Source organism: Culex quinquefasciatus, chromosome 3 (assembly GCF_015732765.1).
Source record: "Culex quinquefasciatus strain JHB chromosome 3, VPISU_Cqui_1.0_pri_paternal, whole genome shotgun sequence".
In the NCBI taxonomy this organism is placed as follows: domain Eukaryota; kingdom Metazoa; phylum Arthropoda; class Insecta; order Diptera; family Culicidae; genus Culex; species Culex quinquefasciatus.
Genome location: NC_051863.1, coordinates 166,893,545 through 166,908,571, shown reverse-complemented (window position 1 = coordinate 166,908,571; position 15,027 = coordinate 166,893,545). Strand labels below are relative to the sequence as shown.

At 32.7% G+C, this 15,027-nt stretch overlaps 1 protein-coding gene across 2 annotated transcripts in view; it reads left to right on the top strand.

The window, feature by feature from the left end:
* LOC6047478 (zwei Ig domain protein zig-8) overlaps nucleotides 1-15,027 on the top strand; it is a 560,935-nt gene that overhangs the window by 478,445 nt on the left and 67,463 nt on the right. For both annotated transcript variants that reach the window (XM_038265147.1, XM_038265146.1), the window contains exon 6: nucleotides 13,024-13,158. In XM_038265147.1, the coding sequence (XP_038121075.1) occupies nucleotides 13,024-13,158 (135 nt within the window). The remainder of the gene's footprint in view (nucleotides 1-13,023; nucleotides 13,159-15,027) is intronic.

Below are 15,027 nucleotides of genomic sequence, written 5' to 3'. Positions count from 1 at the left end.
ACTTATCGAAACTTCAAACAATTCAATAGCGATGTATGGGACCCTAAACCAAGTCGAATGCCACTGGTTCGATCAAAATCGGTTCAGCCAGTGCTGAGAAAACTCAGTGAGAATTTTGGTCACATACATACATACACACACACATACACACACACATACACACACACATACACACACACAGACATTTGTTCAGTTTTCGATTCTGAGTAGATATGTATACATGAAGGTGGGTCTAGGAGCTTTTAATAGAAAGTTCATTTTTAGAGCAGGATTATAGCCTTACCTCAGTGAGGAAGGCAAAATGGATTACAAGTTTAAGACGCAATTTTAAAACAATTATCTCGTATCCAGATGCCTTAATTTTGATGAAACTTTCGAAATTTGCTTGTATATACATAATATGGACGAACATTGAAATTCGAGGTCCAATAATAAAACTGCAAATTGGGTAATTCTCTACCAACTCACACGAAATCGGGAAAAGTTGCCCCGACCCCTCTTCGATTTGCGTGAAACTTTGTCCTAAGGGGTAACTTTTGTCCCTGATCACGAATCCGAGGTCCGTTTTTTGATATCTCGTGACGGAGGGTCGGTACGACCCCTTCCATTTTTGAACATGCGAAAAAAGAGGTGTTTTTCAATAATTTGCAGCCTGAAACGGTGATGAGATAGAAATTTGGTGTCAAAGGGACTTTCATGTAAAATGAGACGCCCGATTTGATGGCGTACTCAGAATTCCGAAAAAACGTATTTTTCATCGAAAAAAAACACTAAAAACTTTTAAAAATTCTCCCATTTTCCGTTACTCGACTGTAAAAAATTTTGGAACATGTAATTTTATGGGAAATTTAATGTACTTTTTGAATCTACATTGACCCAGAAGGGTCATTTTTTCATTTAGAACAATTTTTTTCATTTTAAAATTTCGTGTTTTTTCTAACTTTGCTGGGTTATTTTTTAGAGTGTAACAATGTTCTACAAAGTTGTAGAGCAGACAATTACAAAAAATTTGATATATAGACATAAGTGGCTTGCTTATAAATATCACGAGTTATTGCGATTTTACGAAAAAAAGTTTTGAAAATGCTGGTCGTCGTTGATCATGGCCGTTCATGGTCACCCGCGACAGACACGGACGACGAAACAAAGAGAAACGCAAAAAGTAACTTTTTCAAAACTTTTTTTCGTAAAATCGCGATAACTCGTGATGTTTATAAGCGAACCTCTACAACTTAGTAGAACATTGTTACACTTTAAAAAATAACCCTGCAAAGTTAGAAAAAACACGAAATTTTAAAATGAAAAATTTTGTTCTAAATGAAAAAATGACCCTTCTGGGTCAATGTAGATTCGAAAAGTATATTAAATTTCCAATAAAATGACATGTTCCAAATTTTTTTACAGTCGAGTAACGGAAAATGGGAGAATTTTTAAAAGTTTTTTAGTGTTTTTTTTTGATGAAAACTACTGTTTTTCGGAATTCTGAGTACGCCATCAAATCGGGCGTCTCATTTTACATAAAAGTCTCTTTGACTCCAAATTTCTATCTCATCACCGTTTCAGGCTGCAAATTATTGAAAAACACCTCTTTTTTCGCATGTTCAAAAATGGAAGGGGTCGTACCGACCCTCCGTCACGAGATATCAAAAAACGGACCTCGGATTCGTGATCAGGGACAAAAGTTACCCCTTAGGACAAAGTTTCACGCAAATCGAAGGGGGGTCGGGGCAACTTTTCCCGATTTCGTGTGAGTTGGTAGAGAATTACCCTTATAAGTTTTTTAACAATATACCTTTAAATTTTTGGTGAAATTGATAAAAAGTCAAAAATTTGCCTAAAAATCCTAAAAATGAGTTTTGTTGATAAAATTACGGTCGAGAACAAGTTATTTGCCATGAAAAACATAATTTCTCCCTGCTTTATTTTTTTTTTGTTTTATGAGTCAACGTTATTCTTAAACATCATCCTCTGAAATGGTAACAGAGACAAATTTAAAAGCATTTTATGGTTAAGAAACTTGAATTTAACTCACTGATTCAATATATTATTTAAAAAAATAATACTTCTTAACAAAAAAAAATCAATTGATATAATAAGATTTTTTTTTACAAAGTTGTATGATTTTAATAAGCAGTCAAGCCATTAATTGACCCCTACAATCATTTTGAAAATTAAAGTTGCAGTTCTTTACAATTTTGTTGCAAAATATCAATCAGAAGCAGGATAAGATCAATTTTCGATAAATTTCAAATTGATCGAGAAATCCCGGGATTTCCCGGGAAATTTGTTTAAAATTTCCCGTTTCCCGGGAATTTTGTAACCCCGGGAAATTGGACGCTCTACTTCGGACGCCTAGAAATGAGCAGAAACTTGCAACAGGGCCCACAAAGACCCGGGGGTCGTGAAAGTGGATCGTTTTGTTTTTTTTTTTTTCATATTTGGCAGTTCGTTTCAAGATAAACGCTAACCATGTTAAACCTCGTTACGTCAGTGACTTTAATTTTTCGACATGATTTATTCTACACGGTAAAAACTCAATTCTCGGAATCGTGAACTTTGTTCATGAATTTGGGAACCAGGAATATGTTCACGCTTATAGTGTTAATGAATCATGAATAAACTTTCTCGTGATACTTAAATTCATGAACACATTTCACGATTAGGGGAAATGATTTTCTATAATCTATAGCTTTGCTTAGATAACAAATCGATCAAAAATCTCTTCTCAAAATAAGGATTTTTTCATTTTTTCTATGACTTTTGTAGTCAAACTTATGCTTCAAAAAAGCTTCATTTGATAAAAAATTAAAACAGAATTTTATTTCAAACTCAATGAATGAACTGGTCCGAAAAAGTTCACAACTTGCATAATATTTCGATGATCCTCAAGCAAAAGGTTTTAATTGCTACACATAATTAATTAAAGCACCGATTCACAATAACTCATTGAACAGCTAAACAAACCAACCCACCACATAAAAGGAAAAACTAACCACTCTCACAAACATCCACTTGAACATCTCACCTGGACCTGGAGCCACACAAAAACGCACTTACCATTCAGTTCCGCAATTCCAACTACGCTTCAATAGGCTCATCAAAGTTGAACGAGATAGAACCCGAGCAGACGGCAATAACTTTGGAATAACATTTTTTGATATTTGAAAATACTAGGCCAATAACATTTTATGTTATTTATAACAAGTTTTGTTATTCACCGTTATGATTTTTTTGTTATTTGATTGTTATTGTAATAACAGACTTATAACATTTTTAGTTATTCTTCGAACAAATCTTTGTTATTAATTTTTGTTATTTTAACAACTAATCCGATCATCCCAATAACAGTTTGGGGTATTCTTCCATAACAAAAAATGTTATTCCCAAGTTGTTCTGGCTTTCAATCAATATCAGACCGATAACAAATTTTGTTATGATAACATAAACTGTTATTCTACTCTTATGTAACAATGAATTTTTCAAGAAGAATCCATAACACTTTTTGATATTTTAACAGAATTTGTTATTGAAATGACATGAATTTTGTTATTACCGTCTACCCGGGAATACATGTTGTGCATCGTCCTCTGAGTCATCATCGTCGTCGTCATCATCACCGCCCTGGTCTCGTAGTACTTCTGCCTGACATTCTCTCTAGTTCCAATCGAAGCCGTCCTGTTTTTTATGTGTTTTATATTTTCTTTTCTCTTCCAACAAGGGGAAAGCGACCTTTTGTGATATTTTTTTTTACAAATTTTCAGAATTTCATTTTCCAACACTTTTATTGGATGTGATTTCTCGTTTTTAGCTGATAAAAATAAACTGCTAAAATTAGGAATTCCTGAATGACCCACAAACTGATCGAGCGTGAGTGTGTGGGTTGGAAAATTGATGCATTTCCATTTGCCATCCTGTTCCTGTTCCTGTTTATCAACATTTTGCAATCAATCAATCAAAATGTGAGGCAGGATGAGAAAAAAATACTCACACATACATACGGAACATGGAGGAGGCACACATACATATCGTGTGGCCGTCGATTGAATTGAAATCAGGTGGTGGGTGGCGTTTTGGAGAGTAATTAAGGATGATTTGTTATCTTTTGCACGTGATTCGCTATAAAGTGCAGCTATTCTTGCACCACGGGACCATCCGGAGAACCTGCGGGAAAGGGACGATAAAACGCGATGCACGTGTGTTGTGTGCTGGTTGCTGGTTGGTTGGTGTAGATTAGAATGAATTATGGATGACAGGTGGTGTTGTTCAGATCAGCTTTTTGAACGTGGAGCCAGGGGATGAGTAGCATGTTAAATCGGTGTTACAATGTAAAGTGTTTTTAATGTAATTGAAACTTATTTCTGGAAATCTATTTTTACCACAAGCTTTGTTAAAGCCTTCGAAAAGAAACATTGCTTTAAATTCTTATGAAAAATATATCATTTAGGTTAAAAAACGAGCTTTCATTTTCGATGTAATCAAAATAAGAACATTTAAAATTACAAAATCAATTAAAACATTAAAACTAACTATCAACTAACTTGTTTGTATTTTGATTTTTTTAAGGCTTGCAATGCAAATCGCATATCTTTACCTAAAAACAACTTGAAGATCTCAAGGACGTATTATACTACGACAAACAACTTTTTTGACCGATTGGCAGTTTTCCTGCTTTTTTTGTTTACCTGCATTTGTTTGCAGCTTTACAACATTTTACACGATTTTGAAAATGGCACATTTTGCAATAAAATCCTTTTACTCTTAATGGAATCTTTCATAGAAAAACACTTTGTTGAAAACTCCTTCATTTTCCGTTACTTAACTATAAAAAATTGGAACATGTAATTTTAAAGAAAATTTAATCTACTTTTCGAATCTACATTAGCCCGAAGGGACTTCTGTTTTTGCGAGAATTTTCATTTTAAACTTACGTGTTTTTTCTAATCTTGCAGCGTTATTTTTTACGGTGTAATGATGTTCTTCAAAGTTATAGAGCAGACAAGATATTTTATCTGAATTTTCAATACTGAACGTCACTATGTTTCTAATTCATATCTGTTGAAAAGTTTACAAAATGAATAATTTACGTTGAAATGAACATATGCAATTGAGGTTAACTTGAAGAAAAGTTTAACTCAATTTTAAATTCTAATATTTTTAGAAAAAATTGTAAAATTACATTTGAACAGTTGTTTAAAATAAATGTAAAATTTTACTTCAAAATTTTATCCACCATCATCAGGGGTGGCATTAGTCTGGAGGTGATATTGGGTTATACAAATTTCGGCTTTTTTGGATGACTCAATCTCACCCCAGTCATTTGGGTACACCTCCGAATTGAACTTGGTCTCATGAGGGAATTTTTTTACTCTTTGAAAGTATTACTAAAACACATTTTTTAAACTTTACAAAAAATATTGAAAAGTATTTGTGACCGTTCTCAACCAACAATTCCAACACAAGCTGCTCGCGACCGACTGATAAAAACGAAACAAACTTTTAACATGCAATAATAAAAAAATGTATGCTTCATTTAAGGACCCAATGGTCAGTAAAAATTCCAATATTTGAATTTTCTATAATTTTTAAGTTAAAATAATCTAGGAAAAGAAATTCCACAATTGCTGAATTTTAAAATATACGAATATTTTACTTGAGAATTTTAAAATAACAATATTTTAAGTTTTTTTAGAACTTTCAGGAATTTTAATATTTTTAGATCCTTTGGAACATATAGAATTTTAGAAATTCAGAAATCTAAGGAATTTTCAGATATTTTCAAAATTTAGGAATATAAGTAGTTTGAGATGTTTTAGTAATATTAAGAATTTTTAGGATTTTTTTTTAATTTTATGATTTTTTTTTAATTTTGGGAATGCAAGAATTTTTGGAATTTTCATTTTTTTTAATTTTTGGAATTTTTTTAAATTTCAGGAATCTTTAGGATTTTTAGAGTTTACGGATTTTATGAATTTTCGATTTCCAGAATTTGCAGGATTTTGTTAATTTCAGGATTTTTTTTAATTTTACAAATTTATAGAATAATAGAAATTTAAAAAAAATAATTGATTGACAATTTTTAAATTTTTGGAAGTTTTAGAACTTTTGAAGTTTAAAGATTTTTTGAATTTCAGGATTATCTAGAATTTGTAGAGTTTAAGTAATTTTAACTTTTTTAGATATCTTAGGATTTTTTTGAATTGTAAAGATAACTTTTTTTTGGAATTTAAGATTTTTTTTATTTAAGGATTTATGAAATTTAAAATTTTTCGAGAGTTTTAGAATTTCTGGAATTTTTGGATTTTGCAGAGTTTATTTTTTTTTAATTTTAGGAAATTTAGAAATTTTGTTTTTTTTTTCAATTTTTAGGACATTTAGAGTTTTTTGGATTTTTAGTCAATTTGAGAACGTTAAAAATTTCTGAGGATCTCTATAGATTTATTAATTTTTTTGAGAATTTTTGGAATTGTAAGATTTTTTTGGAATTTTAAAAAGGTATGGGATTTTAGCAATTTTAGGTATTTAATTATTTGAGAATCTCTGGATTTGTTTTTAATTTAAAGAATTTAGAATTTCTAAAGCTAAAAAAGTTTATGAATTTAAGGATTTTCTTGAATTTGAAAGATTTAGAATTTGAGAAATTATTAGAGCTCAGAGCTTTTGGTTTTTTTTTTTTTTTGAATTTAAGTAATTTATTAAATTTTGAGAGTATGTATTTAGATTTTTTTTTGATTTTATAGAATTTGTTAAATTTTAGGCATTTTTGGCAATCTAGAAATTTTAGGATTTTTTTTTATTTTTGGTATTTTTTAGTTTTTTTAGAAATATTAGGATGTTTTGTAATTTTAGGAATGTAAAAATTTTATGATTTTATGATTTATTGTGATATTTAATGATATTTTTTAATTTTTAGACTTTACAGAGTTTTAGGAATTAAGTGAATTTAAGGATTTTCTAGAATTTGAAAGATTTTAGAAATCTATCGTTCAAGTTAAGATCGGTGAACCGTCTGTCAAATAATAATGAAACTTTACTGAAAATCGGTAGTAAAATGAACAACAATGAACTTCATTACCAAATTTCGGTAAGATTTTTAAGTTATTCGAACTATTCAGCAGTTGAAAAATCGGTAAATTTGACCGAAATCGATAAAAAATCTAAGTGTGTACATAACGTTGATATTTTTTTGTGTTTTAATCTAATAGGGCACTTTTGGCCTTTGAACAGATTTAAATTTTGAGACCACAAGTCGAAGGAAGACATAAAACTTCAGGATTTTTTTTAATGAAATTTGTCCCAGCCTCATTAAAGATTCAAATAAAGTCTTATCAAATTTCAATCGCATCACTTTTTGAGCTACAAGTTTATGAAAAACATGTTTTTTTTAAATACTTGAAATATCAACCCTCAAAAAATTGGTACAGATGTATGTCAAACGGTAGCAACATTATGAGGTAAAGTTTAGAATATTTGTTTATTTAGACACGGGAAAAACTAACATTTGGATCATAGCCTCATTCGATTTAGGATTGTTAAAGCACTTTGGACAGCCTTTGCTGCCCTGTTTGCTGCCCCAACACATCAACTTCAAACAGCTTTCCCGCTGCAGCAATCTTCCAACCAACAATGCAATGTCCGGCGATGCACCAAAGCCGAAAGCTCTGTCAACTTTGGTTGAAAGCTTTTGTCATGTTGTTCCACAAGTCCTTTTTAACAAGCCCCCTCTCCCCTTCCCCGCCACAGCAAACTCTGTGTCCAAACCAGGTCCCGGACACACTCCCACAGCTCGCCGTGGTGTCTCGTCGTGTAACGTGTAATGCCGTTACACATCGCTTCGTTGTTTGGGGACTTGTCCCACTGCATTACCTCCCCTTCTTGGCAAACATTGTTCCGATGTTGGTCCTCGTCGTCATCACAGAAACTTCATATCTATTATTTCTCTGGGGAAACACAGAAAAGTGCTTTTTACACTGACTAGGATGGCAACGACGACGACGACGACGACGACGAATGTAAATAAGTAGCTCTCTGGAACAAAGATAAGGTTTCACTGCTCCGGAACCTCAGCTTCTTGAACTGCCCTTGTGATGTCATTCTTGGAAATGGAATTAACCCTGTCGTGTTCATTTTTGCGGATTTGTTTGAAAATATTTTCTGCGGATTTTAGTTTGAAATTTCACAGCTGTTGTAAAACAAATTGTCTGAGTTTGAAAACTTTAGTTTTCGTCCCTCAAAAAGTTCCAGTTTATTCGCCAAAGGTTAAGACCTTCCAACGGCCAAGGCAAACTTTGCCCAAGCAGCATTGTTCCGGAAGACTAGCCACGCCAACGGAAGAGTCGTAGGTAGACTAACGATATGAATATCCAATTATTTTAAGTGATTACAGCAGGCTCCTCACTCTCTGGCCAGTCTGTTGGTCCCCAACTGTTGGGCTGGCGACTTTTGATTTATTAAGCCGTTACTGTTCTCAGTCCGGCCGTTGAAGACGAACCGCCTGCAGAACCCAGAGCAGATCACCAAGGGGGGGGAGCAAATTTTAATCTCTTCCAGGAATGTGGCCTCCTTTCTAAATGACAGTTTGATAGAGCGCTCAGCTACCGAGAAGGCGTCAACGCTGTGGAGAAACGGCAGACTGAGGACTCTTGGGAGTGGCTGGAGAAACCAGGATCATCTCTTTTATTTAATTGAGTAGCATGTTGTTGACACGGATTTGGATTGTGCCGGTGTTGATTGAGCAAAAGGATGACGGTGATGTCGGTGGCTCTGCTTTATGACTCAGATTATACGTTATACTCCCGAGAGGTGCTAGATGGAAACCGGCGCGGGCTTAGAGCGGATTTTGTGGTTTCAACAACGTTTTCTACGATGGTTTTTTAGATAAAAGTTCAGCTCTGCTTTGTGTTGTCTTCATAGAATAAATTTATCTTGTCTTAGATCATCATGAGCTAAATTTAAATATGAAATTGAGATTTGTATTCTGAAATGGATGCAATTGCCACGTGATGCCAAGTGAAATTTCATAATTCAAAAATTCCCGGGAAATCCCGATAATTCCATAAAAAAATCTAAATTTATTAAAAATAATAATCAAAATTGTACAGGACGGCTACTTTTACAGTCAAAATGAGTTTATGGATCACTTCCCAAGTAACATTTTTTTCCAGGAGTTCTACAAGAGCTCTTCAAAATAGCTACATCATAGCAGTTTGGACCGCGGTAGGATAAAACTCTCTTCAAGTACTCTTCCAAACTCCTGAAGAAGTTTTGAAGAGAATTTTATCCTACCGCGGTCCAAACTGCTATGCTGTAGCTCTGGAAAATATGTTACTTGGGTTTATAGCTTTTTTTTCTTATTTTGTAGGCTGTAAGTGATTTAAGAACGAGTCCATGAGATTAGACCTAAATATGAGCACTCTAGTTCAACGGGAAGTGGGGCAAAATGTGGACACAAAGTGTTATGGTTTAAAAAAAAACGTCAAAAATCTCTAAAAGGCTTGCAATCAAATAAATTTCAAAATTCAAATAAATTTCAAAATTCAAATTGCTCCTGAAAGGGCTTAAAAATGCAACAAAATGAGGGGTAAAATAGCTCAATTGGTTGAATTTAAAGGGAGTTATTCGAAATTTAGTGAAAAAATAGCACAATTTTCAAACTGTAGTGGAGGGGGGGAGGGGGAAACAAAACGTTTAGAACAAAATTTTTAATTTTAAAATTTCGTATTTTTTTCAAACTGCAGTGTTATTTTTAAGAGTGTAACAATGTTCTACAAAGTTATAGAGCAGACAATAACAAAACATTGATGTATATAAAAACATAAGGGGTTTGCTTATAACCATCAAAAGTTATCGCTATTCTACGAAAAAAAAGCTTTAAAAAAATTACTTTCAGAATTTCTCTTTGTTTCGTCGTCCGTGTCTGTCGTGGGTGCCCATGAACGGCAATGATCAACGACAGCAAACTTAAAAAAAATGTCGTAAAATCGCAATAAACTCGTGATATTTATGCGCAAACCCCTTATGTTTTTATATCAAATTTTTTGTTATTGTCTGCTTTACAAGCTTGTACAACATTGTTACACTCTAAAAACTAACCCTGCAAAGTTAGAAAAAAAACACGAAATTTCAAAATGAAATTTATTGTTTTAAACGAAAACGCTACCCAAAATTTTCACAAAACTACATATTTTCGGAAAAATACTGAAAATTTCGGTTTTAACAAAATGGGTTTCAAACGATCGGGATTTTTTCATACATTTCGATATTTTTTTTTTAAATACTCAAACTTTTCACAAAACTCCATATTTTTGAAAAAATACTCAAAATTTCAGTTTTTACAATATGGGTATCAAACGATATTGTGAAAAACTGAAAATGGGGTATTTTTTCGTAAGAACGTAGTTTTGTGAAACTTTGGATAGTTTAACAAATTTGTGTTATAACTTTTGAAATGTATTCAAAAAACCAATGATAAAAAATATCATTTGATACCTATCTACCCTAGTAACATTTAAGGTTTTAAGTAGGCCATAAAAGCCTGTTCAAGCTGCATGAAGGTTTTCAGAACCCTGATAAAACCTGTAAGTTTAAAAATGTTACTAGGGCTGTGAAAAACGAATTAATTTTTTTTTAATAAGTTTCAAAATGTATAAAAAAAAATCCCGACCGTTTGACACCCATATTGTAAAAAAAAAATTTTGAGTATTTTATCGAAAATAAGTTGTTTTGTGACTTTTGACTTTTGAAATGTGTGTACACATTCCGATCATTTGATATCTATATTGTAAAACTGAAATTTTGAGTAATTTTTCGAAAATACGTAGATTGTGAAAATTTTGAGAATTTTAATTTTTTAACAACTTTTGAAATGTATGAAAAAATCCCGATCATTTGAAACCTATATTAATAGAACTGAAATTTTGAGTTTTTTTTCGAAAATATGTAGTTTTGTGAAAATTTGGATATTTTCACAAATTTGCGTTATTACTTTTGAAATGTGTCTAAAAATCCCGATCATTTGATACCTATATTGTAAAACTAAAATTTTGAGTAATTTTTCGAAAATAGTTTTGTGAAAATTTTGAGTATTCTAATTTTTTAACAACTTTTGAAATGTTTGAAAAAACCCCGATCGTTTGAAACCCATATTGTTAGAACTGAAATTTTGAGTTTTTTTTTCGAAAATATGTAGTTTTGTGAAAATTTGGATATTTTCACAAATTTGCGTTAGAACTTTTGAAATGTGTCTAAAAATCCCGATCATTTGATACCTATATTGTAAAACTAAAATTTTGAGTAATTTTTCGAAAATACGTAGTTTTGTGAAATTTTTGTGTTTTATTATTTTTTAACAACTTTTGAAATGTATGAAAAAAAACCCCGATCGTTTGAAACCCATATTGTTAGAACTGAAATTTTGAATATTTTTTCGAAAAAACGTAGTTTTGTGAAAATTATGACTATTTTCAAAAAAATTGTTATTACATTTGAAATGTATGAAAAAATCCCGATCGTTTGATACCCATATTATAAAAACTAAAATTTGGAGTATTTTTTCGAAAATGCGTGAAACTTTTGAGTATTTTCAAAAAAAGTTGTTATTGAATTCGAAATGTATGAAAAAATCCTGATCGTTTGATCTCATATTTAAAAAGTTTTAGTTTTAGTTTTTTTTTTAAGTACAAAGTTTTGTGAAAAATTGGAGTATTTTCAAAATATGTTGTTAATTTTTTGTCTTTTAGAAAGTTATTGGGCTTAAAATTCAAACAACTTTGTTCACAACACCAAAAATTTATTTCGCATTCAACGAGCAAATTTAGAGGAAGCATCTGAGCAAACCATCAGTAATCAGTTTGTAGAATGTTGCACTTTAGCAAATGGTGTTCGAAACACTTGTAGAGCTCTAAAATAACCCTTTTCGTTTTTGAAAAGTCAATGCCATTACAGCCATTTTAACTTGAGATATCTTAATTTAAAAAGGTATTATGTCTAATGTCTAATGCCTTAGGAAGAATCGAGTTTCGGTCATATTTTGTGCTTCTATGTAAAATTATCTCAGAGAGATAAAATTTTGAATTGGCAAGCCCAACAACTTTCTAGAAGACAAAAAATATTAAATTAAATTCTGCAAAGTTAGATTTTCAAAAAACGCACCCTAACCCAATCCTATTAGCACATTTTTTTCCGAAAATCCATTTTCCATTTAATTTTGCGATCTGCACCATTGCTACAAACAAATCATTCCGTGCTAATTTAGTAATTTTAATGGAATTAGGCCGTTGCAAATATTTTTCAAAGTTTATGTCGCCCCCTTCGAAGTTGGCCTGAATAATCAGTGATCAAAAATTTTTTTTCGAAAAACTTCAAAAATTTAATGAAAATTAAAGTTTAATCAACTGAATACCAGTTAAAATGCATTTTCTCACGTTTATTATCATATTCAGCATGTTTGAACTCCTTTGAAAACATTTTAAATTTTCATAAAATACCAATGTACTTGGGTCAGAGTCGAGGAATATAAACTTCAAAAAATATTTGCAACGGCCTTACTCACTCTATGAGTTGTAATGCATTCTGAGAAGACAAACGAGCAAAACTACTGTGCATTCATTACGTTTTCCTTGAATCATCTTAATTTAATTTTGAAATAAATTGTTATTTCCAGTTTTGATTCAGTAAGTCTAGTTCTGCCAATTGCTCGTTTCCATTATCACATAATCACATTCATCTAGTTATTCTGTGAAAATTTTGCAATCGATTACATAAATTCAATTTATTCACAGCCCTCACAGTACCAGCTGTAACTTCCCGTACCATTCATTATTCCACACAAATTCCATTTGTTTAATTTATTAGATTCCTCTATACACGCAAAAGCACCTGTTGTCAGGTTCGTGTCCAGGTCAACTCCACGTGTCCATCCGGTGTCCTCCCGTCCACGTGTCATCCCCCTTAAAAAACAATTTCCGATACACCCCAAAAAACCATATAAATTTACTCATTTCCTCTCTCTCTCTTTCTTTCTCACAGGTGTCCACGCCGACCGGGGTCATCTCCCACTTTGTGAACCTGCAGGTGGTGGTCCCGGAAGCGTTCATCCTCGGTTCCGGCGAGCTGCACGTGGATATGGGATCAACAATCAATTTAGTTTGCATAATTGAGAAGGTACGTTGGTGTTGTTACTACTATTTTTGCTAGTTTTTTTTTTTTTTTGGTGGGGGTGGGGTTCGAAACAGCTCTCGACTACGAAACTGGCTCTCAACACCACCGACCGACCGTGTTACATGGTGTATTACACGAGCTGGTGTGCCCAGCGAAACTTCCCGAGTGAAAATGGGATAAAAGTTAGGATGGTTCATTTCAACCTGCCATAATCAAAGTCTGATGCAAATAATTCTTCTTTTTATATTTTGATAATTTCGCTGCCGGTCACAATTAAATTTTAGTCCAAAAAATGTCCCTTTTTAGAATTGGCACATCATTACAAATCACCCTACTCAACCAGAACTCTGCCCAGCTCTATTTTGAGAGGCTATTTCCGTAGAATATTACAACCTCACATATCCTCTTATCTCCCGACCCGTTCAGCTTTCGCCGTTAAGCTCTGCCCAAGTGGCGCATAAGCTACATTTTTGTACAACCGTGGTCCACCAACCGGAGCAATGCTGCCCGTTTATTTTAATAAGATTATATTTGAGGAGGGTGAGGGGGGTGGGTAAAAGCACATCAGCTCCCCCATCTCTCTCCCGCACCATGTAACCAAGGTGGGTGAAATTTTAGGGCAAAAATCAGAATTACTCCTGCGCGATGGCCATCATCCCTGGGACCAGTTTACGGAAATAAAGCGCACCGGAAGGAAGTAAGTGTGCTTGCCTCTTCACTGTTTATCCAATATTTATGCCCGGAGATATTTGTCCCGTGAGTCCGCATATCTTAGCTGAGCTGCCCGGGTTGTTTGCCAGGATAAACACTGAGTTTAAGGGGGGAGAGTTCTGTGTGAAATAATTTTCGTCTGCATTAAAGTCTAGAATAAATGGAATTTTAATTTCCCCAGAACAATTACTCCGTTGCGACATTCATGCATTATTATGATTTTGCCAATTTCCATACGAAAGCAATTTTGGTTTTGATTTGTGTTCATCCAGAACGAAATAATTTGCCTAGCAAAACCAGCTGCCATATCGGTGCGTTACATTTTGCACGAAGCTCAGCCAACAATTTATTTGCAGATTTTCTTAAAAAAGCGACATGAATTGCTAATGTGGCATTACTGCGGGTATTTTTGGGAAGAGATGGTTTCCATTAACCCTTCTCGGAATTTTTCTATCTGGGCAGAGATTTTGCCTTTTTTTTTTGTTTTTCTGCTGTTTCTTTGAACAATTCTGATTATTGAGGGAATTTCAAACAACTGAGTGCATAAAGTAGAATTAAGAATTTCCAGTTCCCGGCAAAAATGTTCAAATATTTTCAAGTTATTAATTTCAAGAATCTCATTGAAGTTTTCAACAAATTCAGAAGATTTTTTGAAATTTGAAAGAAAAATCTTTTGCATTAATTCCAGCAGATATAAATATATAAATCAACATAACTTTTATGTAATTTTGCATCAGATTTTCATGAACTGACTTTCAACGCCCACAATAAAAATGGCATAATCGATTTGATATAGCAGGGGTGCTCAAAGTTTTTGGAGGCCGGGCCAAATGTGAAGCTCAAATGAGCTTGCGGGGCAAATTTACAAAAAAAAAGGTTATTGAAAAAAAATTAAATTACATTATTTTAATTTAAATGATTCTATTTGTCATTTAAAAACAATCAATTCAAAATAATAGAAACCGCAAAATAACGGGTTTCTATCGGTATCGTTGATTTTATTGTTTCGGATATTTGAAAAAAAGTTTTTAGCTGAATGTACTTGTGTTTAAAAAAAAACTATGTTTTGTTTTTATATTTCGAAAATGGTGACATTACATGTTGAACAATTCATCTAAAGGCGTAATTTTATCTATAAATTAAGTGTGGCTAATGATAAAT